The 25,705-nt window shown below is 47.3% G+C and overlaps 1 protein-coding gene across 1 annotated transcript; it reads left to right on the top strand.

Moving 5' to 3' along the window:
* Window positions 1-248: 248 nt before the first annotated feature.
* On the top strand, window positions 249-25,643 carry LOC102538138 (whey acidic protein). The gene is made up of 5 exons (XM_006217150.3): window positions 249-378; window positions 23,813-23,945; window positions 24,443-24,583; window positions 24,915-25,073; window positions 25,627-25,643. The coding sequence occupies exons 2-5, from the start codon at window positions 23,864-23,866 to the stop codon at window positions 25,641-25,643; spliced, it is 399 nt and encodes a 132-aa protein (XP_006217212.1). The 5' UTR covers window positions 249-378; window positions 23,813-23,863.
* The last annotated feature ends 62 nt before the right edge of the window (window positions 25,644-25,705 follow it).

Below are 25,705 nucleotides of genomic sequence, written 5' to 3'. Positions count from 1 at the left end.
AAACATGGGGCGTCTTGGCTCCAGGCATCCCGCCCAGGAGCCAGCAAGAGAGGAGGCGGGGTTCAGGGCGGGCTGACCTGTTTGGGAGGTTTCCCCCTCAAAGCCGGAGACCTCGGGAGACCTGGTGGGGGGAGGCGAGCGGAGCCCGACAGGTGCACGGTGTTTGGCGCCCCCTGCCGGCAGACTGTGAAACACTGTAGCGCCTTTCTCTGAAGAATGGCACGTGATACCAGCACCTAAAGCGACAGAGGATCTGGCCTGTCTGCAAGGAAGGTGGTGGCAGGGAGATCCCGCTTGGCTAGGAGATGGGCTCTGACTCAGCTGGGCCCAGCTGTTTCTCAGGGCCCAGGACTCAACTTTCTGTTACTACTTTTTTATGTGAGTACTTTCAGAAGTTTAAAAGAATGCATACTTTCTTAGGAGTCTAAGGACCCTAGAAATCATCAACTCCATTTAAGTGCGAATGTAGGAGAAAGGGGAAACTTAGTCTAGACTTTGTCATAAAAATACTTGTCCAAAAAAAGCTTCTTTTGCATAGCACAGGGAACTATGTTCAATGTCTTGTTATAACTTGTAATGGAAAAGAAGATGAAAACAAATATATGTATATATATGCATGACTGGGACATTGTGCTGCGCACTAGAAACTGACACATTGAAACTGACTGTACTTCAGTAGAAAAAAAGTACTTGCCTTTTTTTTTTCTGAAGTGAATTAAATACTTACATAGGAATTTTTATTAGAAGCTTTTATAACAAGATCTACAACTCACTGTTATTATGGGTCATGTACTGGGGGTACAGAAATAGCTCCATAACATAGAAATTGTTTTGTAATGCTATCTATTCAAGTGATGCTGAGGATAATATTTTATTTCTATATAATATCTCTCATTGGGATGAATTTTACTTGCTTCATGAATATCTAATGAGGAAATCTGCATGCCAAAGAGCATGAAATTTTTTTTAACACCTTTATTGTGGTATGATTCCTATACAGCAAACTGCACATATTTCAGATGTACAATTTGATGAATTTTGATAGAGGTCTACACCCATGAAACCACCACCACAATCAAGATAGCTAACATTTCCATCACTGCTCTAGAGGTGCGATTTTCAAATTCCCAATGTATCCCTTCCCACCCCTTTTAGCACCTGGTAACCATAAGTTTGTTCTCTATGTCTGTTAGTCTGTTTCTGCTTTGTAGATAACTTCATTTGTGTCCTTTTTTTTTAGATTCCACATGTAAGAATATCATATGGCTTTTTTCTTTCTTTTTGGCTTACTTCACTTGGAATGACAGCCTCTAGCTCCATCCATGTTGCCGCAAATAGCACTATTTTTATGGCTGAGTAGTATTCCATTGTATATATGTACCACATCTTCTTTATCCAGTCATCTGTCGATGGACATTTGGGTTGTTTCCACGTCTTGGCTATGTAAATAGTCTGTTATTATTATTATTTTATTGTTGTTGTTGTTTAAAACACACATCACAGAAAATTTACCATCCTAACCATTTTTCAGTGTACAGTGGCATTGAGCAAATTCACATGCTGTGCAGACATTCATCTCCAGAGCTTTTTCATCTTCCCAAACTCTGCCCCCATTAAACTTTAATTCCCTTTGTCCCCTCTTGCAGCCCTGGCACCCACTGTTCTACTTTCTGTCTCTGTGAATCTGACTACTGAGGTACCTCCTAAGTGAGCTCGCACAGCATTTATCCTTTTGTATCTGGCTTATTTCATTTAGCATAATATCTTCCAGGTTCATGCATGTTGCAGTGTGTGTCAGAGTTGCCTTCTGTTTTGAAGTCGAATAATATTCTACTCTATGTATACACCACACTTTGTTTATCTATTCATGACTCACTTCCTTTTTAAGTGAACAAAGCAAGTTTCCTTTCATTTAATTTCATTTTGGTAAAATCTATCAGAAAATGTTTCAAGAAAAATAAACCAAAATGTTACCCATGGCCATTTCTGGATCTGAAGGGCTTTCAGGTGATTTTTTAATATATTTTTATTGAAGTATAGTCAATTTACAGTGCTGTGTCAATTTCTGGTGTACAGCACAATGCTTCAGTCATATAAGAACATACATATATTCGTTCTCATATCTTTTTCACTATAAGTTACTACAAGATATTGAATATAGTTCCCTGTGCTGTACAGTAAAAACTTATTGTTCGTCTGTTTTATATATATTAGTTAGTATCTGCAAATCTCGAACTCCCAATTTATCCCTTCCCACCCTCTTCCCACTCTGGTAACCGTAAGTTTGTTTTCTTTGTCTGAGTCTGTTTCTATTTTGTAAATAAGTTCGTTTTGTTTTGTTTTGTTTTTAGATTCCACGTATGAGTGATCTCATATGGTATTTTTCTTTCTCTTTCTGCCTTACTTCACTTAGAATGACATTCTCCAGGTCTACCCATGTTGCTGCAAATGGCATTATTTTATTCTTTTTTATGGCTGAGTAGTATTCAGTTGTATCAATATGCCACAGCTTCTTTATCCAGTCATCTGTTGATGGACATTTAGGTTGTTTCCATATCTTGGCTAGTATAAATATTGCTGCTATGAACATTGGGGTGCAGGTGTCTTTTTGAATTAAGGTTCCCTCTGGATATATGCCCAGGAGCAGGATTCCTGGGTCATATGGTAAGTCTATTCCTAGTCTTTTGAGGAATCTCCAAACTGTTTTCCACAGTGGCTGCACCAACCTGCATTCCCACCAGCAGTGTAGGAGGGTTCCCTTTTCTCCACAGCCTCTCCAGCATTTGTCATTTGTGGACTTCTGAATGATGGCCATTCTGACTGGTGTGAGGTGATACCTCATTACAGTTTTGATTTGTATTTCTCTGATAATTCACAATATTGAGCATTTTTTCATGTGCCTATTGGCCATTATGTCTGTGATTTTTAATTTATATTCTTTTCTATTTGTGTTTTCTCATTTTGTTGTAGTGCTGTATGTGGCATGCAGTAGGTTTTATGTAATATATGTGCTGTGAGAGCTTGCATTTATATTCTTAAGTGTGTGTGAACATGTGTGTGTTATGTGCCTGCATCTATGTGTGTGTGGCTTACGGGTGGGTGTGGATGTCTGTGTGGATGAGTATGTGCAGTGTGTGTGTGTGTGCAGTGTGTGACTTGTGTGATATGCATGTGCTGTGAGTGTAGCTGGGGTTGTGCATGTGTATCTTGGTCACATCTGCAAAGTCCCTCTGCCACATCAGGTGACATATTCTGTGTGTGACACAAGTGTGGTCCTGGCAGAACTCTGTGGACCCCACCTGGACCCAATGAGCACAGTTCTTGCCTAGACTTAATCTCCTCCTTCTGCAGGACCTGACCCTTAGCCTGTTGACCCCCTTCCCACCTCTGCCCTGCTCCTGCCCAGTGACACATGCAAAAGGTGTGAGCTGATGTCGTGGCCACTTTGAAACACAGTTCATGCTTCTCCGATCGTTGTGAGCTCAAAGGTAGATGTGACAGTGACATCAGCTGCCTGACCTCTCCCAGGGCTGGAGGAGCACTTTGGAAACTGGGGGGGGGGGGGCACGCTGAGACTTGAAGGGATGTTCTTTGGGGACCCACCTTTCTTCTCTTGTAGGAGGATGCAGCCCTCAGTACAGAGACCCTGGGGACAGAGGAAGAGGCGGAAAACCCCTTCCCACATGACACTGCAAAGCAAGAACCAGTTCTTTTGAGGCCACAGGGCCCCAGGTGCCCAGCTGTGCCCCAGGACAGTCTCAGGGAGGGGGGCTCTGCAGATACCTGCCTAGGAGCACTCTAGCAATACACTGCCCCGATGGTTTGGTTTTTACGTCATGGATCCCTGAAAAGAAGTGAAACAGAAAGAGGAGAACCAGCGTGGTTAGCAAAATAATGGCCCCAAAGATGTCCTTACCCTGATCCCCAGAACCTGGGAATATGTCACCTGATGTGGCAGAGGGACTTTGCAGATGTGACCAAGGTACAGATCTTGAGATGGGAAGATCACCCAGGATTGTCTGGATGGGACCAACCTAATCACATGGACCCCTCAGTCAGGGAACCCTTCTCGCTGGGTCAGAGAGATGAGGGGGGAGGAGGAGGCACCCAAAGGACTCAACCTGCCATTGCTGGCTTTGAAGATGGACAACTGGGCCACCAGCCAAGAACCATGAGTGGCCTCAAAAGCTGACATTCAGTGAGGAACAGGTCCTACAACCACAAGGAAGTGAATTCTGCCAATGACTCAAATAAGCAAGGAGGATTGCAAGAGTTTCTCTCCATCATCCCTGTCGCTGCAGGCAAGTCAAGCACCACTGGGTCTGCAGGGTCAAGGCTCAAGTGGACACTCACCTTGCACCACAGGCTGGCCTGGCCCCGGAATCCTCTCTCGTTTTGGCTCCATTGAAAATGGGCAGCACAAAGACATGGAAGCAATGTAAATGTTCATTGACATAACTGGATAAAGAAGTTGTGGTATATTTATATAATGGAATACTATTCAGCCATAAAAACTGACAACATAACACCATTTGCACCAACATGGATGGATCTGGAGTTTATCATTCTTAGTGAAGTAAGCCAGAAACAGAAGTAAAATTACCATATATCACTTATATGTGGAATTTAAAAAAAGAAAAAAGAAGACACTAATGAGCTCATCTACAAAACAGAAACAGACTCGCAGACATAGTAAACAATCTTATGGTTACCGGGGGAAACGGGGCGGGAAGGGATTATTCGGGGAGTTTGAGATTTGCAAATGTTAACCACTATGTATAAAAATAGATTTAAAAAAAACAAATTTCTTCTGTATAGCACAGGGACCTATATTCAGAATCTTGTAACAACTTTTAATGAAAAAGAATATGAAAATGAATATATGTATATATGCATGACTGGGACATTGTGCTGCACACCAGAAATGGACACGTTGTAACTGACTATACTTCAGTTTCGAAAAAAGGAAAAAATGTGCAGCAAAGATTCAGGAAGGAGGCTGCTTCTGCGGGAGGAGGAGCAGACCGACCTGGAGAGTCCGAATTCTTAGCCTCACGTGCGTGAGTCACCTGGATGTCCCTCGTTTCAATTTCAGGACCCCACTCTGTGGGAGTCGGGGTTCATTACACAGAAACTGAGGAAATGCGGGAGCACAAATGGAACACTGTGACTGCCCAAGATAACCACAGCAGGGAGCACTGCCAGGGCTGGACCACGAAGGAGGAGGCAGCTGTCAGCAGCAGGAGCTCAGGGCCTGAAGAGGCTGTGAAGCGGGCAGCACCCCCACACAGTCAGTGCTTTGGAGTCTGCAGAGGAGCACCCCCTGGGCCTCCAAGGAAAGGTCAGCGGAGGGGCCCCGCTGAGCACCAATGCCCAAGGCCAGCTCCAGGGTCCTGGAAAAAAAGATGGAAGCTGGTGCCAACAGCCACTGCAGGAATGACTCTGCCAAGACAAAACAGAGGGATCTCTCCTTTCCTCTCCTTTGGCCTCCAGTCTCCCTCTGATGCCTCCTGCTGCAGACTCTAACAGGAAGCCAGCTGGCCACGCAGCCTCGGAAATGCAGCTCTCAGATCCCTCGCTGTGTGTGGCTATTTAGGTTTAATGAACTACGGTGAAATAAGTTACAAGTTCAGTTTCCAGGGGCACTGGTCCTGCTAATACTCAAGAGCCTCATGTGACTGTATACCGGACACCCTTCCACCACTGGAGAAATTTCTGCGAGGCAGTTCATAGGGGCAGGCAGGCCAGTGGCAATCCATGATAAGGTGGAAACGGCACAGGTGGGACCAGGTGCAAACCAGCTGTCAAGCTTCCCTTCTTCCGTGACACTCATATCCCCAAAATGTCTCCTGAGGTCAGGGAGGGGAGCCACCTCCCCAAACCTCCCTTCTCAGGCTTGAGGAGTATGCGCGTTTCCAGGATACAAGGCAGAGGTGATCGCATCCTTGGCCCAAACCCACCCTGCAGGAGAGGCCGAGACCACACCCTCCCTCAGTCTCCCTGGTCCTCCGTCAGGACACCCGATGCCCTGGGGCTGCCTGTCCTCTAGGGCCGCAGCTCGTGCAGCCCCTCAGACACAGCTGTGCTCCCCCCCACCTCCGTGGGAGCCAGCAGAGAGGCTGGCACACTCACCACCTGCCCCAGCCTTCTGCCTCTACCTCTCCCCTCCAATCACCGCTTTCACATCCAGACTTCCCACTGTAAAGGAGCTTTCTTGTCCCAGCTGGACCTTGAAGATAGTCCATCTGAACTCCACATTAGTGATGCTAGACCTGATCCTTCAATAACAATAACCTAATTACCTGATCAACAACCTGATTTGCATGAAGTCCCTCGGTACCACATGGTGGAGCCCGGCTTGTCCAAGTGCTCTGGCTCCGAATCCTGGCCAGCTCCCCTAAACGCCCCTTTGGCTGAGATGAAAAAAAACCTGTCATCTATTTCCTGTGGCGTGCATGCTCCTTGAACAGTGCTTAATACAAAGTATGCACCCAATGTATACCTGCTGAGTGAGTGGATGGATGAGCAGTGGTCATGTCCGTCCCGCCCTCCCCGGCTGGCAGATGACTCAGCCTGTCAAAGCTCGTGAGCAAGAGTGACATCACATCTGCATTTTGAGAAGCAACTGGAGGCCAGACCCCGAAGCACAAGGTCACAGCAAGTGGTGGGTGGGGGAGACGGTGGGGAGTGGAAGTGAGGTATTTAGAGATAACATTGGCAAGACTTGGCTAGAAACCCCCAGGGTCCGGGCCAGGCTCACTGGGGTAGAGATGCAGGCTTGGCAGGAGAGGGGCTGGCCGGAGCTCAGAGGTGAGGCAGGGCTGGCTGGGGGTGGGCCACACAGCAACTCCCGCAAAGCAGAGGGCTCAGCTGCTGGCTGCCAGGTCCTCGCCATTTAGAGGCTGGGTGCAGAGGTTAAGCCAGTGTGAATGAAAAATACTGCCGGCCATATCAGTAAACAAAGAACGCTGTGACCACCAAGTCATCAGCTGCTACCACCCCCCACCCCCCCACACACACAGTGAGCAGAGGGAACTCAGGATGCAGACAAGCAGGCAGCCTGGCCTCTGCAGCCACCCTCAACAGTGCACCCCGAGGGGACTCAGGATGTGGGAGCACAGGACACTGACCCTAGAGAGCCAGGTGCACATCAAAGGAGCGATTTCAATGAGCCCAGACCCCTGCACCCTCCCATACATAGAAAAGCGCCGAATTCTATAACTTGAAATGTCTGGTTTTCTTTATTTAACAGTAATCTTTTGATGTCCCGACTACCTGGTCTTTGTCGCAAAAACTCATATCCTGGCTTCTCCCTTGCCACTTTGGAGCAGTCCCTCAGGGTGACTCAGAGACTCTCATCCTGGGCTTGAATCCTCAGAAATGTCTGCCGAATAAAGCATAACTCTTAACTTTTAGGCTGTGCATTTTATTGCAGTCAACACCAGCAAGGCACCAAGAAAGGGCTGCCAGGGACAAGAGGAAAGCCAGGGGCGCTGGGTGTCACAGTGGGCACAAGAGGGCCACACACCACAGGGGGCAGGAGGATGAGGACCGAGGACGCCCACAGAAGTCACCAGAGCCTTGGCAGGAGCAGATTCAGGGCTGGCAAGGTCTGCCGTCCCTGCGCTGAGCCTGGAGGGGAGAGCCATGTGAGTTCTCTCCAGCCATGAGGGACCTCTGCTCCTCTGTTCAGGTGTCCTTGTGCCTTCTCCGTGCATTTAGCGCTAATGACTTTTTTTTCTTACCATCTTTTGGGAGGGAGTGGTAATTAAGTTTATTTATTTATCTTAGAGATACTGGGGATTGAACCCAGGACCTCGTGCATGCTAAATGTGCACTCGACCACTGAGCTATGCCCCCACCATTAGCACTGCTGACGTCTTATTCTTGGAAACCACTGGCTCCTTCCCACTTAGCCTCTGGGGTCCTCCTCCTCCAGGTCTGCTCCCTTGATTCGCTGTATCTTCTGCCTCCACCTGGCTCTGCCCCCAACTCCACCTGCCAAGACTGAGCTCAGGGGCCACCTCCTCTGAGCAGCCGTCCTGGGCTCCTTCCTCGACCCGCCACTTCTGGGTTCAGCGCCCACCCTGGTCACATCTCTCTGTTCTCACATCTGGTAGCCCCAATCCACCTTCTCCCCAGCTTGGGAAGTGGGTTTTACCATCAAGTGCCTGTCAAGTTTAATAAAACTGCCAGGCAGCATGAGCAGTGGAAAACAATAGTTGCCGAGAGATGGAGCCCAGATGCCAGTCCTTCCTCATCTAGCTGCGTGCTTCCCCACTCGGTGATACAGCACGTTTCTTTTTGCCATGCAAATTGCTTTTTTTAATTTTTTAAAAATTAGACTCATGTAAAACAATATAACATCAAAGATGTCAAATTTATTTTACTTAATTTGTCATGATTATTCCGCCACTTGGTAATTGCAAAATTCTTTTTTAAAGTTAAAGAGCGGCGGAGTGAAAAATACCTTTGTCTCTTGCCTTCGATCTACACCCAGTGAAACATCCACAACTGAACAAAGATTCCTCTGCCTTAACACAACAGGACGGGGAGAACTCCACACACCAGTACATCCAAAGGTGAGCGGACTGGAACAGAGGAGGCAGAACGGTGGAGTCGGTGCCTGCAACCCGCGCCCTTGGCAGCTGAGGTGCCCGCGACCCCCCACCCCAGCCACAGCGGCAGAGCCCACAAACCCTACAACATCAGACACAGTGGAAGTGCCTGTGGACCCCGGCTCCCCTCCCCCTCCACAGCGGAACCCGCGTCTCAAGGGACCCCGGATGAAAGGAAAGCCCCACCAATTCCAGTGATGACAGCAGCTCTGGCACTGACGCTGGAAGCACAAGAAGCGACAACAGGACACAAGAGCCACTCGCCTTACACAGCCGGTGGAAGCTGGAAAGTGCCCTCAAATAGAACCAGAGTCCGCCCAGCTAAGAGAAACCGAAAACTTGTGCGGTAGCGCCCCCTGTCGGAAGACGAAAGAAAGACCTCTAACTCCTACCCTGTCATTTAATACCAAATGCTCCTGCAAAGGAATAGTTCATCCAACATGCGGAGCCACAGTAACACTGCTCAAGGTAACAAGAGACAAAGATGGACATTATGTATTGACAAAGGAGACAATTTATCAAGAAGACAAAATAGTGATTAATATATATGCATCTAACATAGGAGAGCCGAAATACATAAAGCAATGATTAACAGTCCTGAAGGGAGAAATTGACAGCAACGCAATAATAGTAGGGGACTTTAACACCCCACTTACATCGGTGGAGAGAGCACCCAGACAGAAAGCAACAAGGAAACAACGGCGTTAAGTGAAACATTAGACCAGATGGATCTGACAGATTTGTACAGAACATTTCATCCAAATACAGCAGAATACACAAGTGCAATGTGGAACTTTCTCAAGGATAGATATGTGGGGATTGTTAGACTCACAGAAACAGAGAACCGATTGGTGGCTGCCAGCCACAGGCAGGTGAGGGAAACAGAGTGGTGGATGTTGGTCAAAGGGTACAAACTTCCAGTTATGAGACGAGGAAGTCCTGGGGATACAGTGTACAGCATGGTAATTATAGTTAACAATACTGTATTATACACTTGAAGGTTGCTGAGAGTATATCTTAAATGTTCTCACTGAAAAAAAAAAGAAATGATAATTATGTGAGGTGATGGAGGTGTTAACTAAAAAAAGAAAGAAATAGCAACAATGCATTATGGGTAAAAATTTTGTCAATGACAAACCATTACAAGATGGTTGATTGAAATACTTATTCACAAGAGTATAACCTTTCAAAATTATATTGAATAATTGTAATTATAACTTATCTAATATTGTACATCAACTACACTTCAATAAAAGTATACATCTGCTAGGAATCAGGGCATTCTTCTAAATAACCATAGTGAAATTATCTTAACAGGATATTTAACTTCATATATTACCTAATAAAAATCTCTATATTAAAATTAAAAAAAAACGAAAAAGAAATACTTACTCACTGGATTAATTCAATTGCTTTTCACTCTTTAAAACTGCCTAAATTAAATTGCCTTAACAATTATTTCATTCATAGTCTCTTGGAGTGCTGTGAAGTTTTCAATAAGTCTCCCTCATTCAGGTTTTGAATTTAACAAATATATTGAAGAGAAAGTAAATTTCATTTCTAGTGCCACAATAATTGAACTGTTTGATGATAATTTTTAAGAAAGAATAAAGGCAAGGGTAGGAAGGGATAAATTGTGAGTTTGACATTTGCAGATACTAACTACTATATATAAAATAGATAAACAGCAAGTTTCTTCTGTACAGCACAGGGAACTATATTCAATATCTTGTAGTAACCCATAATGAAAAGGAATATGAAAATGAATGTATGTATGTGTATGTATGACTGAACTATTATGCTGAACCCCAGAAATTGAAATAACATTGTAAACTGACTATACTTAAATAAACAATTAGTGAGGCTAGGGAAAAAAAAGACTTCGAGCCGTCCACCTCCAATTGCAGGATAGCGTGAGTGAATTTCAGGCTATTACATATAAAGCTACTATAAAAAATCATGTACTGGTTTGGTGAGGGCATAAGTTTTTATTTCTCTGGGATAAATGCCCAGGAGTGTGACTTTCAGGCCATATGGTAAGTGTGTGTTCCACTTTTGATGAAACCTCAATGTTTTCTAAAGTAGCTGTAGCACGAGAGATCCAGTTTCTCCACCTCGTTGCCAGCATTTCGTGTTGTCATTATTTTTTATTTGCCTGTTCTTATAAGTATGTGTGTGATGCTATCGCACCATGGCCTTAATTTGCATTTGCCTGATGTCTAGTGATGAACATCTTTTCTTGTGCTTATTTGCTGTCTATATATCCTCTTCGGTGAGATGTCTCCACATGTCTTTTGTCCATTTTCAAACTGGGTTATTTGATTTTTGAGTTTTGAGAATTCTTTACATATTTTAGATATGTCATTTGTCAGGTATGCAGTTTGCACGTATTTTGTCCAAGACTATATAGCTTCTTTTCATCCTCTCAGCATTCACTGAACAAAAGTTTACAATTTTGATGAAGTTCAATTTGTCAGTTTTTTTCTTCTATGGATTGTGCTTTTCGGTGTCAAGTTGAAGAACTCGAAGACCCTAAAGATTTTCTCCTGTACTTTTTCTAAAAGTTTTATAGTTTCACATGTTGCATTTAAATCTGTGATGCATTTGGGGTTCATTTTTGTATAAGGAATGAGATATATGCCAACATTTAGCTTGTGCCTATGTCTATCCAGTCGGTCCAGTACCACTGATTAAAAAGGTTTTCCTTCCTTCCACTGAATTGCTTTTGCACCTTTGTCAAATAAACAGTTGGCTGTATCTGCGTGGGGCTACTTTTGGATTCTCTATTTTGTTCCATTGTCATTCCATGTGTCTGTCCCTTGGTCAAACCACACCATCTTGATTGTTACAGCTACTTAAGTCTTTAATCAGGTAGAGTGATTGCTCCCTCTTTATTCTTTTTCGAAGTTGTCGACTCTAGTTCCTTTGCTTTTACATACAAATTTTAGAATAACCGTGTCTATATTTACCAAAAATCTTGCTGGGATTTTGACAGGAATTGTGTTGTAGAATGTGTTCTTTATGAAGTCAAGGAAATTCCCTTTTTTCCTAACTTTCTGTGAGTTGTTAAAATAAAAACTTACTTCATTTAGTAATGACATGTGTCTTTAATGCATCAATGTATATGATCATATTATTTTTCTTCTTTACCCTGTTAATATGGTAGATTACACTGACTAGTTTTCAAATATTGAACCAGCCTTGGATTCTTGGAATAAACTCACTTGGTAATGATGTATACTTCTTTTTATATATCACTGATATCCATGTTCTAGTATCCTGTCAAGGATTCTGTATCTGTATTAATGACAGATATTAATCTGGGCTGTATGTGTGTGTGTGTGTGTGTGTGTGTGTGTGTGTGTTTGTGTGTGTGCGTTATACTGTCAGTTTTCAAGATCAATGTAATACAAGTCTTATAAAATGACTTGGTAAGTGTTCCCTTCCATTCTATCTCCTGGAATTGATGCTGTAAAATCGATGTTCATTCTTCTTTAAATGTTTGATAGAAATCTCTAGTGAAATCATCTGGGCCTGTGGATTTCTTTTTCAGGAATTTTAACTTGCAAATTCCATTCCCTTAATCATTATCTTTTTCATATTGGGTGACTTTTGCTTTGTGCTTGTTGAGAAATTGGTCGAATGGACTTGTACAAATGTAGAATTGTTCACAGTATTCCCTTATTGTCCCTTTTGCAGTGAAATTCCTGTTTCATTACTGATGTTGGTCATTGTCTTTTCTCTTTTGTTCTTTATCAGTCTTGTCAAAGGTTTGTGAATTTTATTGCTCTTTTCAAAACCAAATGTGGTTTCTTTGTTTGGGGGGTTTTTTTGGTTTTTCTTTTTTTACTAAAGTATAGTCCATTTACAATGTTGTGTTAATTTCTAGTGTACAACATAGTGATTCAAATATATATATGTTTACATTCATATTCTTTTTCATTATAGCTATTACAAGGTATTGAACATGATTCTCCATGCTATATAGTAGAACCTTGTTGTTTATCTATTTTATATACAGTAGTTAGTATCTGCAAATCCCAAACTCCCAATTTATCCCTCCCCCCCCTTTCCCCTCTGTTAACCATAAGTTTGTTTTCTACGTCTGTGAGTCTGTTTCTGTTTTGTAAATAAGTTTGCTTTTTTGTTTTTAGATTTCACATATAAGTGGTATCATATGGTATTTTTCTTTCTCTTTCTGGCTTACTTCACTTAGTATGATGATCTCCAAGTCCATCCATTTTGCTGCAAATGGCATTATTTTATTATTTTTTATGGCTGAGTAGTATATATGTGTGTGTGTGTGTGTGTGTGTGTGTGTGTGTGTGTGTGTGTGTGTGTGTGTGTATACCACAGCTTCTTTATCCAGTCATCTGTCAGTGGACATTTAGGCTGTTTCCATGTCTTGGCTATTGTAAATAGTGCTGCTGTGAACATTGGGGCAGGTGTCTTTTTGAATTAGAGTTCCCTCTGGATACATGCCCACAAATGAGATTGCTGGATCATAGGGTAAGTCTATTTTTAGTTTGCTAAGAAATCTCCATACTGTTTTCCATAATTGCTGCACCAAACTACTTTCCCACCAGCAGTGTAGGAGGGTTCCCTTTTCTCCACAGCCTCTCCAGCATTTGTCATTTGTGGACTTCTGAATGATGGCCATTCTGACTGCTGTGAAGTGATACCTCATTGTAGTTTTGATTTGCGTTTCTCTGATAACTAGTGATGTTGAGCATTTTTTCATGTGGCTATTGGCCATTTGTATGTCTTCGCTGGAGAAATATTTGTATAGGTCTTCTGCTCATTTTTCGATTGGGTTGTTTGGCTGATTTTTTTTTTTATATTGAGCTATGTAAGCTGCTTGGATATTTTAGAAATTAATCCATCAGTCACATCATTTGCAAATATTTTCTCCCATTCTGTAGGTTGTCTTTTCCTTTTGTTTATAGCTCCCTTTGCTGTGTGGTTTTTCTTTTTTGTGCTTAGTTTATTTTACTCTTTTTCTTTTTCTGTTCTTAGTTTATTGATTTCTAGTTTTATCTTCATTATTTCCTCCCTTCTGCTTGCTTTGGGTTTCCTTCCTTTTTTTTTAGTTTCTTCAGGTGGGAGCTTAGATTATTGATTTGAGACTTTCCTTTCTTCTAAGCATTTAGTGCTATAATTTTTCCTCTGGGCACTGCTTTAGCTTCATCCTGCAAATTCTAATACGTTGCATTTTCATTTTCATTCAGTTAAGTATTTTTGTAATTTCCTTTGAGGCTTCCTTTTGACCTATGGATTATTTATACATGTGTTGTTTAGTAACCAAGAGTTGGGAGTTTTTCCTGGTATTTTTCTGTTACTAATTTCTAGTTTAATTCCACTGTGGTCAGCTAACATACTCTGTGTGACTTCAATTGTTTTAAGTGTGTTGGTGCTTGTTTTGTGGCTCAGGAAATAGCCTATGTTGGTCTAATTTTCATGGGCATTAAAAAGAATGTGAATTTTACTGTTGGTCAGTGGAGAATCCTATAAATATCAAATATGTTCTGTTGGATGATGGTGATGTTGAGTTTTTCTGTATCCTTACTAATTTTCTGTGTAGTCATTCCATCAATTATTAAGAGAGGTATTCAAGCCTTCAATTTTAATATGGACTTGTCTTATTTCTCCTTAGACCTAGAAAGAGAAAGAGACAAAACCACAGCTATAATAAGCATTCAGGCCTTTTAGAGGCTGTGGTAGCACACAGAGCCCTCTGCCCAGCTCCTGGCTCTTCCTGCCTTGGCCGAAGGCCAGCTTTTCTCTTCCCACCAACCACGGAAGAACACATAACCCTTCTCTGGGTCCCAGGCTCAAACCCAGAAAGTGAGAATGTGCTGCTTCAGGATCTGGTCAGTGGATCCCCAGATTTTACCCTCCACACATCACTGAAATTAAAAGAACAAAGATCAATGGTCACGCCAGGTTGGTCACTCTTCCTCCAGGATCAGGGCTCACACATGCCTGGATCACTCTTCTTAGAGGAGAATTCATCCTAACACCATAACAAAAAGCAGAAAAAGCACACTGTGAATTCATATTTAGAAAATAGGTATTTCTCTGAAAGAAGCATCTGCAGAATTACAGCTCTGCCCAGACGAGGGGTTCCTGCATTAGAGTCCCCACCCAGATGTACTACAGGAGAATCACAGGCAAGGGCTGTGATCCATATTTTTAAGTTCCTGCAGGTGGTCTTGGGCTTGGAAATAACTGATACAGAGAGAACAGTGCATACTTTTAACACTAAATATCACGTATCTATATCTTACTATACACCTGCTCTATCATCTGTGCTTTTCAATTCATCAATATATCACAAATGCCCTTCACTATTGACACCAGGGAGTCTCATTCCCAAGAACAAAATGAAAAATAAGATGAGGGGGCTGGGCTTAGGGGAGCCAAAGCAGTGGTCTCCCCCCTCGACGCTTCAGAGGGTGTCAGTGCTCTTCAGCAAGATTGAGCACCAGCTCACGCAGCCCTTTCATGACTTAATTTCCTGAGTCCCCTATTTCTGCATTACACAAATACAACTGTAAATCTCTGCTGCAGACACCATGGAGGGCTGGGGTCCCAGGTGAACCTGGTTGCACACGGTTAGATGAATTTTCTGGGCCCAGTCATCCTAGCAGTGGTCTGCAGATGAGGGGCAGGGCAGGGGTGGCGCATGAATCCACCGAGGCCCCGGGCTGAACACACCTGAGTCACTTTCCCATCATGGTTCCTCCTCAGCAGGTGTGGGGCTCGTAGGCTCCATTTATTGTGGTGTAAACTCGTGGTCCAGAGAGTCACCTCTATGCACAAACACTTAGCAGTACCTTTTCAAGAGCATGCCTTGAGTCCCGGCTTCCAGCGTGCACCTCAGAAACCACCAGAGTCTGGAGTCTGGTCAGGCCTTGGCAGGGCCTCTGTTGGTCCTAAACCCAGGGGCTGAGTCCACCCAATCCAGACCCTTCCTGGGGGGCCTCTGGGGAGGAAAAGAACTCATCTCGTCATTCTGGAAACTGATTGGACATCACAAGACTAAAGGCAAAGGTGTGTACACAAACATGGACAGTGTGCTTCCCCCGAGGGTACAGAGTAGCGACCTGAAATTGACTCAGGTGTATACCAGAACTGAACAAATGAGTGCAAATATTAGAGGAATGAGACCTGGGTTTCTTACTGTTAGAGGAAGAAGTTATTTATAAGGAGGACTAAAATGAGACCTGAGATGTGGGACTGGAATCAGAGGTATCAGTGTAAATGTGTGACTCTAAACATGCACACAAACAGACAGAGACAGAAATATATGTGTGTGCCCGCCCGTGGGTTAGCAGACATACACGTGATTCTTAGCCTGTCTGCTGAGAGGTCCTCGCGGCAAGCTCAGCCCAGCAGCAGTGAGCACACCCAGAGCCCAGAACTTGGCTTCTAACAACCATTCTCTAACAAAAGAAACCAGGATATCTGGGGGAAATGATTCTTTCCAGGCACGAGGCAGGGAAAATGCAAGATGAGCCTGGAGCATCTTGGGGTGCCAGAAAGTAAGGGTGTGCTCAAAAAAAAAAAAAAAAAGATGTGCTTGTCAAAAGGACACAGGCAGGTGATCTAAAGGAGGTCCTAACGGCCAGAGCTGGAGCAACTTAAGTGTTAAATAATCTAATAACTGATGAAGGAGGGACAGTTTTTCCTTACAGAAAACCTCAGTTAATAAATGTAGAAGGAAAGAGGAAAGACTAACCCACCCTCAGGCAAACACCACAGCAAGAAATGGTGCAGATGAGATCCACCAAGAAATCTAAAACTCCCGGGCCAAAGTTTGAGGGGAGCAAAGGTATCTGCATGATCTCAGATATATCCCCAAGATATTTATTAACTACAAAGGGAAAGATAAGGTCACTTTACAGTGTGGAGGCCTTCCAGAAAAGATCACCAGGACACATGTGTGGTTTCATACACTGAGGGGAGCCTGAGGGTCTCAGCAAGAAGGGATAGAGAGGCCGCATAAGATCTGGGCTTGTACTAGGTGATCTGAGGAGGATTTAAGAAAACAGGGCTTTGCTCTCGGCTGGAAGCTATAAGGAATCGGGAGTAATTCTGATTGAAGTCCTTAATGACTCTTTTGTTGAAAGAGGGCAGAGTAGAGCTGGTGCTGTAATTGGTCAAAGAAGCAGCAATCGTGCGTGTGAGCCAGGAAGGGGATATAGGGCATTTGGGGAGTGGTTCATGTTTTCCTGAGTTCTGGAGTGGTCTTGTCTCTGTCTTGATCTGTCCTGGTCACACAGGGGCCCCACTGGGTGCTAATGTTCTATAGAGTTGTTTATGTCCAATAGAGAAGCCTCAGTCTTAGCTGTAGAAGCCAGGCCAGCTTCTGGAGTCACGGCCGCCTGGCTCCTTCTCCACAGTGGGCGACCTGGCAAAGGCTGATGGAGATCAACACCACCAACGAGACACACTGACCAAAAGAAAGCTGTCATGGCCACATTAATATCAGGTCAGTGCTGTCCTGCCGGCTGGTGGCCTTAGACGTCTGTCGCCCCCGGGAATTGGCCACAGCAAAGCCTCTATTCATGGCTTGTGGCCCGGAGCAGGAATGCAAAGGCAGCTTCTAAGTCCAAGCTTACCTCAGGGTCCCTGTCTTCCAATCCTACAGATTTTGATGCTTTCAGTGAGACTTTTTAAGCCGTGATTGCTCAGCTTCCCAAGCTGCCCTTGGGGTAAGTGGATCTGAGTTGCCTCTCCACCATTACAGAAGTAAAAGCCTGGCTTCTGGTTCTTTGAGAGAACCCAGTGAGACTGACACACAAAAGAACAATGGCCAGACCACGTGGAAAACAGACCTCTGACCCACTGCCCGCAGCAGCCTGCCCAGGAATGCGCGTCCTCAACTACGGCAGCCAGCCCGGGATGCTGGCAGCTGTCTGCACAGCAGACTTGCAGGAAGCCAGCCTGCTGTCTCTAGAGACAACCCAGGAAGCCGCACAATAACCCTGTGGCAGTTTGTTACTGGAGAGTAGGTTCTTGTCTCATGTGGAAGGAATTCAGAGATGGGACACCGAAGTCAGGAAAGCAAAGCGAGGATTTATTAGGTGACAGTACACCCTCAGGGGGAGAAGAGGCGCAGTCGGATGAGCAGCTGTGAGACAGGAAGGAAGGGGACAGGGAACAGCCATTCAAAGAATGACACAGCAATTAACACCAAGATGGTGGAAAATTCAACTCCCAGTAGACCTTGAGGCCCAAGATGGCAGGAGACTGCTGGTAGACCTTGAGCTCCATTATGCGCTCACTGTGATATGTTAGCGTGGTAAATGCACTCCCACAGGCGCCAGGACAGTTCCGAGGCTGACCGTAAAAGGTCAAAAAGAGAGCAATGGCCCAGTTCCTAGGAATCCCAGCCCTTTCCCCAAAGGAGGTGGAATAATGCCCTGACTTGTTAGCATATAACGTTACTGAGCCCATAAAAACCAACAACCCCCACACCTCGTGGCCCTCCTCTTGCCTTCTGAGACAGCCTGCACTCTGTCTATGGAGAATATATCTCTCTAGTAAAATCTAATTTTATTCAGCTGCGGCTTGCTGTTGAATTCTTTCCTGCGCGAAGCCAAGGACCCACACTCGGCAAGGCGCATCCCAGGGGCTCAACCGAGACCTGAGACGCGGCCAACTTCTTGCCCCACATTTTTCTGCATCAGCTGCACTAAGTTTCTTTGGAAGCTGGGCTGTGAAAATGAATGGGTGGAAAATTCTTTGGGGAAGGAGAAGTTTGAGACCTATTTCCTTTTTTTTTCCTACTGCTAAATATTGGCTCTTCCCTCAAATTCTCTCACTCTGTCCAAATATCTGTATATGTTAGTATACACTTAAAGTTTTGCTGACAGGCAAATAGGGATGAGGTTGGAAAGGAAGCAAAGACCAGCCAGGGCATGCTGTGGGTGGAAAATGTGCAGCTGTGATTTCATTCTACAGATTCACTGCGTAATCCGAGTCACCCTTCTGTAAAATGGAAAAATAATATCTGGTCCTCACCTAACCCAGAGCTCATAAACACCCAGACAGCAGCCGCTACCTTACTGTTAGGAAAGTCTCTGTTTTCTACCTTGTGGGTCGTTTATTTCTAGGGATGCTGGCGGGCCCATGAAGCTGTCCAAGAAACAAGGCTGGACCCGAAACATTTCCCCACTATGGGCAAATCTCTTCTTCACTGGTGAGGCTGTAAGTCCCACACCCCCAGGACTCCCGGTCTGTGGTGTAATTACTGTTTTTACATATCCTTAAGTAGCTCTGTCTCAGCTTGCTAAGGCTGGCAAAACAAAATTTCACAGACGGGGTGGGTTCAACAACAGACGCTAATTTTCTCACAGTTACAGAGACGGGAAGTCTGAGATCATGTTTTGGTAGGTTTGGTGTCAGGTCCTATTTCCTGATTTTTATCGCAGCTCCTCCTTCCGGAGAGGGATTTCCGTCCTTAGTTAGTCTTGATCAGAAGTGTCATGGCATCAGTGCCTGTGGGTACTTAACTAATCTGCAAGGCTAATTTTATTATAATCAGGCCATAATGAGCAAATGGTGACATTCAGACACCAGAGATTCTTGCCTTTTCCCACCTTTCTTTGTCTGCCTCTAGGATCCTTGTCACCCCACAATGTGTGATTTCCTGTTAGCCCGGAAGTTCCCGCTTTGTCTGCCCAAGGACCCCGTTGTTCACAAGATGTATGGTTTCCTGCCATTTCGCTGGTACCTGCCTCTCTCTGCTCGTATCTAGCTATCTGCCTGCTCTGACAAATTGGCCCCAAATAGCCAGGACTTGGTCAATAACTTCCCCAGCTTCTGTCCCTACTTCCAACTCCTCTTGGTCCCTGAACTGTCCACACCTTCCATCCTTTCTCAGCCTCCAGGCCCCCAGCCAACGAGATACCTGCACCTGGGGCAAGAGGGCTGCACCTCATTCACTAGTGTCCTGGTCAGATGACCAGCCTAGATGAACGGGCAACGAGTGAGGACACTGAACCCTGCGACCCAAGCCTTCCTCCACCAGGACTGCCCAGCAGCCCCTGCAGCCCACCCTTTGCCTGGATGTCCAACCAACCCAGCGGACCTCTTAGAGCCTAAGGGAGCTGCAGTGCTGCTGGGACAAGAGGGAACGGGCAGGGCTCCCAATAGCCCCACACCCAGAAGCCCTGAGCAAGAGGTGCCAAAACAGCTTTGAGACTTAGAGAAGGAAAGAACTTTCTGGAGAGGAACAAGAGGCAGGAGGAGCAACCACTGTGTGCACTGACTTAGTGAGATCAGGGCATGGAAAGGTTCACAAGCCGTGAGAGATCCAATGAGGAGGGTTGAGGATGGGACCTCCCCCCGCCCCAGGGGCCGAGAAGGTCCCCACAGTGAAGGGCGAGCATGTGGAATGGTGTGGCCTCCCCTACCTGGCCTTGGGCATGAGAGTTTGGAGGAAAGCTCGAGCCAGCTGACCCCATAAGACCAGTGGGGACCCTATGTGCTTAGCCCACCACGTAACTAATATTCCAGGTGATCACAGCAGGGCTTCAGTTTCCCCACCCATCCTGGCACATGGGAGCTGTGGGGAGAGGAAAGGCCTGCAGGTCTTGGAAGAATCTGGGCTGAGCCCAGGCCAGTGGGGTCAGCAGACACCCCCAGGGCTCAAGAACCCCGTGTCCCTGCCCCAAGTCTGCTGAGCCAGGGGAAACATAATTCCTGGAAACTTTTGGTTTCTCTGTCTAGCCCTCAGGGCCACGCACCTGCCCAAAGGCCTGGCCCCAACAACAGCTCTCACTCCTCCCCTCCCCGCAACCCCACAGGGCAGGCAACCCCTCCAGGCCATGGCCTTCCCATCCCCAGGCTATTAGAGCAGGCCTCCACTCCCCTTCCAGCTGAGAAGCGCAGTCCCATCACTGTAGTGTAAAGGGTTCCCTTAGAAGCTGAGGAAATGGGTTAATGGTGGTTAATGAAGTGACCTGGTTCTCTGCCACTGACCACAGTGTTTTCCAGAAGTCCTGAGGGCATGGGAGTGCTTAGAGTATAATGTGACCTTACACACCTGCAGCACAGCCCCAGTGACACAAGATTGGGGGGATGTGACATATACAGACGTGCTTGCGAAGGAAAACACTGAATGCAGGCGGACCATGACATTAACAAGGTGGCTCTGGCATAGGGACCATGTGTGATTTTTGTTTTCCTCTTCATGCTTTTCTGAATTGTCCAAGTTTTCTACAATGCATGTTATTTTTTAATGAAAAAAAAATTAAAATTATCTTCTAAATGATCTCAGTTGAAATCTGTAGAAAGCTTTCTAGATTTGGAGGCATCGTCATTATTTATTACCCCATGGAATCCTCACACCTCCCCATTACTGTGGTGCCAGCTGGTGTCGGCCGAGGCCCTGCGAAGCCCACTCCTGGGCTCTCAGATGATATCCTTCTGCAATTCCTTAGAAAACAAAGTACACCCTTTTCTGACGTGTGCTTGCCCTAGCAGAATCAAGAACCCTGGGAAATGGCTAACCTCACAATAGCTTACCTCACAATAGCTCAAGCTGACTTGTCTCAGCCCATGATTCCTCCTTATCAGAATCATAAATCCCACTGTCTCCTCACGGACCCTAACTCTCTTACCTCGCCCATAACCAATCAAAAACTTGTGCACGAGCTGATCACACAGCCTCCCTGTTCACCAACCACCCCTTCCCATAAGAGACCTCAGCAACTGACCCCCGGGCCTCACACAAGCTTCTCTCACCTGTGTGGCCCACTGTTGCCAGTAGCTGCATAGCTATTGAACTTTTCCTTTGTTCTTAAACATTTCTTTGTCTTTGGTAAATTCTTCTACCGCCTGCAACACTGACCCGCTGCATCCACCAGCAATTATGAGAGATGTTGTTGTGGCCCCCATTTCATAGGTGGGAGAAATGAGGGGTGTGTGAAGGGAAATGACCCCTCTGAGGTCACACAGCAAATGAGACCAGAGCCTGATTCCCAAGAACAGACTCCTTTCACGATGGGTTTACCCAGGGGTCTTAAACCCTGTGCTTTCGAATATTAGGCACAACTTCAGTGTTAGCCAGTGCATTTGTATTCATTAAAAATACATTCTGAGATGGCATCTGCTAACGGCCCTCATGGCCCCAAAAGATAAAAATAAAGAATGCAACTTTTGTCCTCATTAATATAAAAGTACATCTAGAAATGAGTGGCGGGAGAAGTAAAGCAGACCTCCAGGCGGGGTCTGGCCTCAATGCCCTTCCCGCACGGGCTGGTGGGAAAGTCCAGTCTGGTGAAAGCAGTCAACCAGTTCATTGTGTCAGGAAAAAATTAAAGTGCTTACAAGGAGACTGATTCCTCAGAACAAGAGTGAATCTGAAAATAAAAGGAAAATAAAAAATGAAGGGGGAGCAGTTGAGCAAGATTTGTGCAAAATGGAATACACGTGCCCATCCTATCCAGGGATGTAAAGTGTGTGATTTTTTTGGTGATTCCATATAAGAATTAAATGCTCTCCTGTTGGCATTTAAACTGGCATTGCACAATAGAAAGGTGAATGGTAATATTCATGCTAACCATATCAACAGTGAATTTTTATTTAGTTAGGTTAACACATTGTTTATGCACCAATTTTTAAAGCAAGAGAGAGATATCGAAAAGAGGAAAATCTTTGTATTTAGTATCCTTACCAACACTGTTTTCACACCTGTTGAACAAGGCAGCCCACAAAGCATGCAGACAGCCCCCCGGTCGGGGAAGAAGGGACAAACCCTGACCCGGCCCTGTGACTCTACGTCTGCGGCCAAGGGCCGTGTCCCAGGGAGCCAGAGGCTGGCAACTCAGTGTGAGGCCATGGCCCACGGCCTGGTGTGGTCAGTCTGGCCTTGGACCCACCATCTGAAAGAGGAGGACCCCGAGCCCTCCTGGCCATGGTGTAGGGGAGGGGAGGGACAGAGAACAGGGAGAGAAAGGCCAGTGGGGTCTGCCAGTGAGTGACCGTGGCCTGGCCACCCCTCGCTTCTCTGAACCTCAGTGTCTCCCTCTGGCCTGCGCTCTGCCTCCTTCCAAGGCTGCAGGAGGGGAAACAGCTGAAGAGGGGACATTTTGTGACCTGTCAACATGCAAATTTACCAAAACATAGCAAGTTGCCATCGGCCAGGACCTCTAGACCCCAATCCCTAAAGGTCAGTGCTGGCTACCCAGAGAGGGGCCTGGACTGAGGTCCTAAAACTCTGCTGAGGCCTTGTAGGGAATGAGATGGTGCTACCTGGGGCCTGGGGCCTGGGGCGGGGTGGGCCAGGGGGACCGGAGCAGCCTGTCAAAGTGGAAGGGTGTTCTGGGCATCTGGAACTGCATGCAGTCCAGGCTGAGGGCCCCAGAGAAGTACTGAGGGGCCCTGTGTCCAAGGCCAAGAGGCCACAGGCCAGGCAGAGGAGTGGGGCCTGGACCAGGGGTGGGCACTGACCACCAGCACACACAGTCATCCCGGGGACACCCTCCTTGTCCCAGCCCTCAGGGCAAAAGGATCAAGGAAATTCCCCTGAGAAGGAGGGCACCCAGCCTGAGTGATCATCCCGTCCCCACCCCGGTCCCTACACAGGGACACAGGCGGGGCCCTTCTGGGAAGAGGCTTTCCTGGTGTCCGCCCTGTGCAAAAACAGCCCCGACCCTGAACCTGCCTGCCCCTCCCTTTCTCAGACGCCCGACATCCTCTGCACAGAGCATGCGGCTCCTAAGTACAAGAAGACTCGTTCTTGCCGTGGAAAGTTCGGGAAAAGACAAAAAGATACAGCAGGAGGAATAAAATGCCCTCCAAGGTCCCCCCACACCCGGGCTCCTCCTCTGTCTCCGCTCCCTGCGGACGGAGTGCTGATTTGGACACGTCACTCCCTGTCCCTGAAGGGCCCCTCCACGACCACAGAAACCATGACCACCGCGATGTGCCATTGCGGATTCTATTTCTTCCTTTGTCTGCCCTTAATTTTTTGAATGCTCACAATAAACATGCATTACTTTCAAAGTGGAAAAAAATGGATCCACTTTATGAGGAATTCTTTTTTATTTAAAAACGTGGCCCAAGGCAGCGGCCGCCCAGTCTGGGGTCGGTCCAAGCTGGAAGTCTTTTGGTCCAACTGGGGCAGGGCCAGCCACTCACCCTCGCCCACCGTGTTCTTCCTCCCACCTCCTCCTTTAAAGGTGCCCCAGGGCCACGAGCCACCATCTGTCACCTGCCTGCCACCTGCCACCATGCGCTGTCTTGCCAGCCTGGCCCTGGCCCTGCTCTCCCTGGAGGCTGCCTTTGCACTGGCCCCAGCACTCTCCTTGCCAGGTAAGCCCAGAAGGGGCATCCTGCCCTCCCTCTGCTCCAGGTCCCCCCACCCCCCGAAATGCTGCCCAGGCCTCACAGTTTGGTGACCACGACAAGAGAGGGAGCAGAACGAGGAAGGTGCACCCTTGGGGTATCAGTGACAACAGAAGTGTGGGGTGCTGCCCAGAGATGCCCATGCGCGGGGGGCTGAGAGCTGCAGGGCCGAGGCCACCGTCCCGGGATGCAAAGTGACTGGGCAGCTAGCTGGGTGTTGGGGGAAGCTGTCCTCGGCCCTTCGGGGTCTTAACTCCACCTCCTGCAGTGGGCCTGTGGCCTCGTTTCCTGACTTTCACAGCTGACTCACAACTTCTGTCAGCCACGTCGAATGTCAGTGTTGGGGTGCTGGAGACCGGACTCCCCAAGGTTCTTGTCCACGCCCCACCTTGCTTTTTCCTGAGGCGCCCCAGGGGAGGTGGGATCCAGCCAGCCCCCCACCTCCCCGCTGGTCTCGTGAGCAGGGCAGGCCATGTGCCCAGAGCTCAGCTCCTCCGAGGACAACGCCTGCATAATCTCCTGTGTCAACGATGAGAGCTGTCCCCAAGGCACCAAGTGCTGCGCCAGGAGCCCCTGCAGCCGATCCTGCACGGTCCCCCTCATGGGTAAGGCCATTTCTGGACAGAGGGAGGAACCAACTTTGTCAGGGGTCCTCCTTGAGTCTGCACTCCACACCCCTCTCTCGGTGAGCCCCCCAGCAGCCCCATAAACTCGGCCCGGCCATGGCACGGGTTCACTTGCTGGACCCACCTGAGGCCCAGCTGAGGCTGGCCCGCCTCCTCCCAGCATCACCTGCTGGGCCCGCGGGCCACAGTCTCCCTCCCAGCCTGGGCGCTGAAGGCTCCAGGCCACCAAGGGGGAGGGAAGGGGGGACCAGCTGCAGGGCGGCCCCAGCAGGCCAGCGGGTGATGACGGCCTGGCCAGTCTCTTCCCCAGAGCCTGTCCTGAAGGATGGCCGCTGCCCCTGGGTGCAGACCCCGCTGACCTCAAAGCACTGTTTGGAGAGAAGCGATTGCTCCAGGGACGACCAGTGTGAGGGCAACAAGAAATGCTGCTTCAGCTCGTGTGCCATGAGGTGTCTGGACCCCGTCACAGGCAAGCGTTTCGGAGACCCTTCTCCTAGGCCACCTTCCCGGCCACCACCCTGGGGATGGTGGATCTGGCTTCTTTCTCCCTTTGCCTGCACCGACCGTGGTGGCCTCTGCAAGGCTCTAAGAGCAGTAAGATGCATGGAAGGGTGGGGGCTCAGGAGGCAGCGTGACCCGAGCCTGTGCCAGCTGCAGGCCTCTGCGGGCGCTCAGTGTGGCCATTGGGTTAGAGAGAGGGTGTCAGACTAGCAAAAGGGGCTCAGAGAAACCCAGAGACTTGCCTGGTGGGACCTGGTCCGGCCGGGTGGGCCCACCCGCTATTCTGTGCCTTTGCCACTCAAGCTTGGGGAGGAGCCCTGAATTAGGAGCCCAGAGACGTGGTTCCCTGATAACAGTCCCTACCACCTGTGACCTGGCCGGCCTGCCTGCCTGCGGGTGATGGCGAGGGCCCAGGAGGGGTGGGTGTGGAGGGCTTACTGGCCCACCTGCAGTGTCCCTCCCTCCCCTGCCCCGGCCATGGCGGGGCTCCACCACCCCTGAGGCCTCCATGTCCCCTGCAGAGGACTCTCTTCAATGAGCGGCATCCCTGGGAGCTGCCAGGAGTGACCAGCCTGAGTCCGCTCAGCAAGAACCTTCTCT

Source organism: Vicugna pacos, chromosome 7 (assembly GCF_048564905.1).
Source record: "Vicugna pacos chromosome 7, VicPac4, whole genome shotgun sequence".
Taxonomy (NCBI): Eukaryota; Metazoa; Chordata; class Mammalia; order Artiodactyla; family Camelidae; genus Vicugna; species Vicugna pacos.
Note: the sequence above shows the minus strand (reverse complement) of the source record. Positions and strands in the feature narration are given on the sequence as shown.

Excerpts from the sequence above, each read along its gene's own strand:
- LOC102538138 (XM_006217150.3), top strand. The coding sequence starts at position 23,864 with ATGCGCTGTCTTGCCAGCCTGGCCCTGGCCCTGCTCTCCCTGGAGGCT. Across the intron at positions 23,946-24,442 it reads CCCAGCACTCTCCTTGCCAG|GGCAGGCCATGTGCCCAGAG; the intron begins GTAAGCCCAGAA and ends TCTCGTGAGCAG. Across the intron at positions 24,584-24,914 it reads CTGCACGGTCCCCCTCATGG|AGCCTGTCCTGAAGGATGGC; the intron begins GTAAGGCCATTT and ends TCTCTTCCCCAG.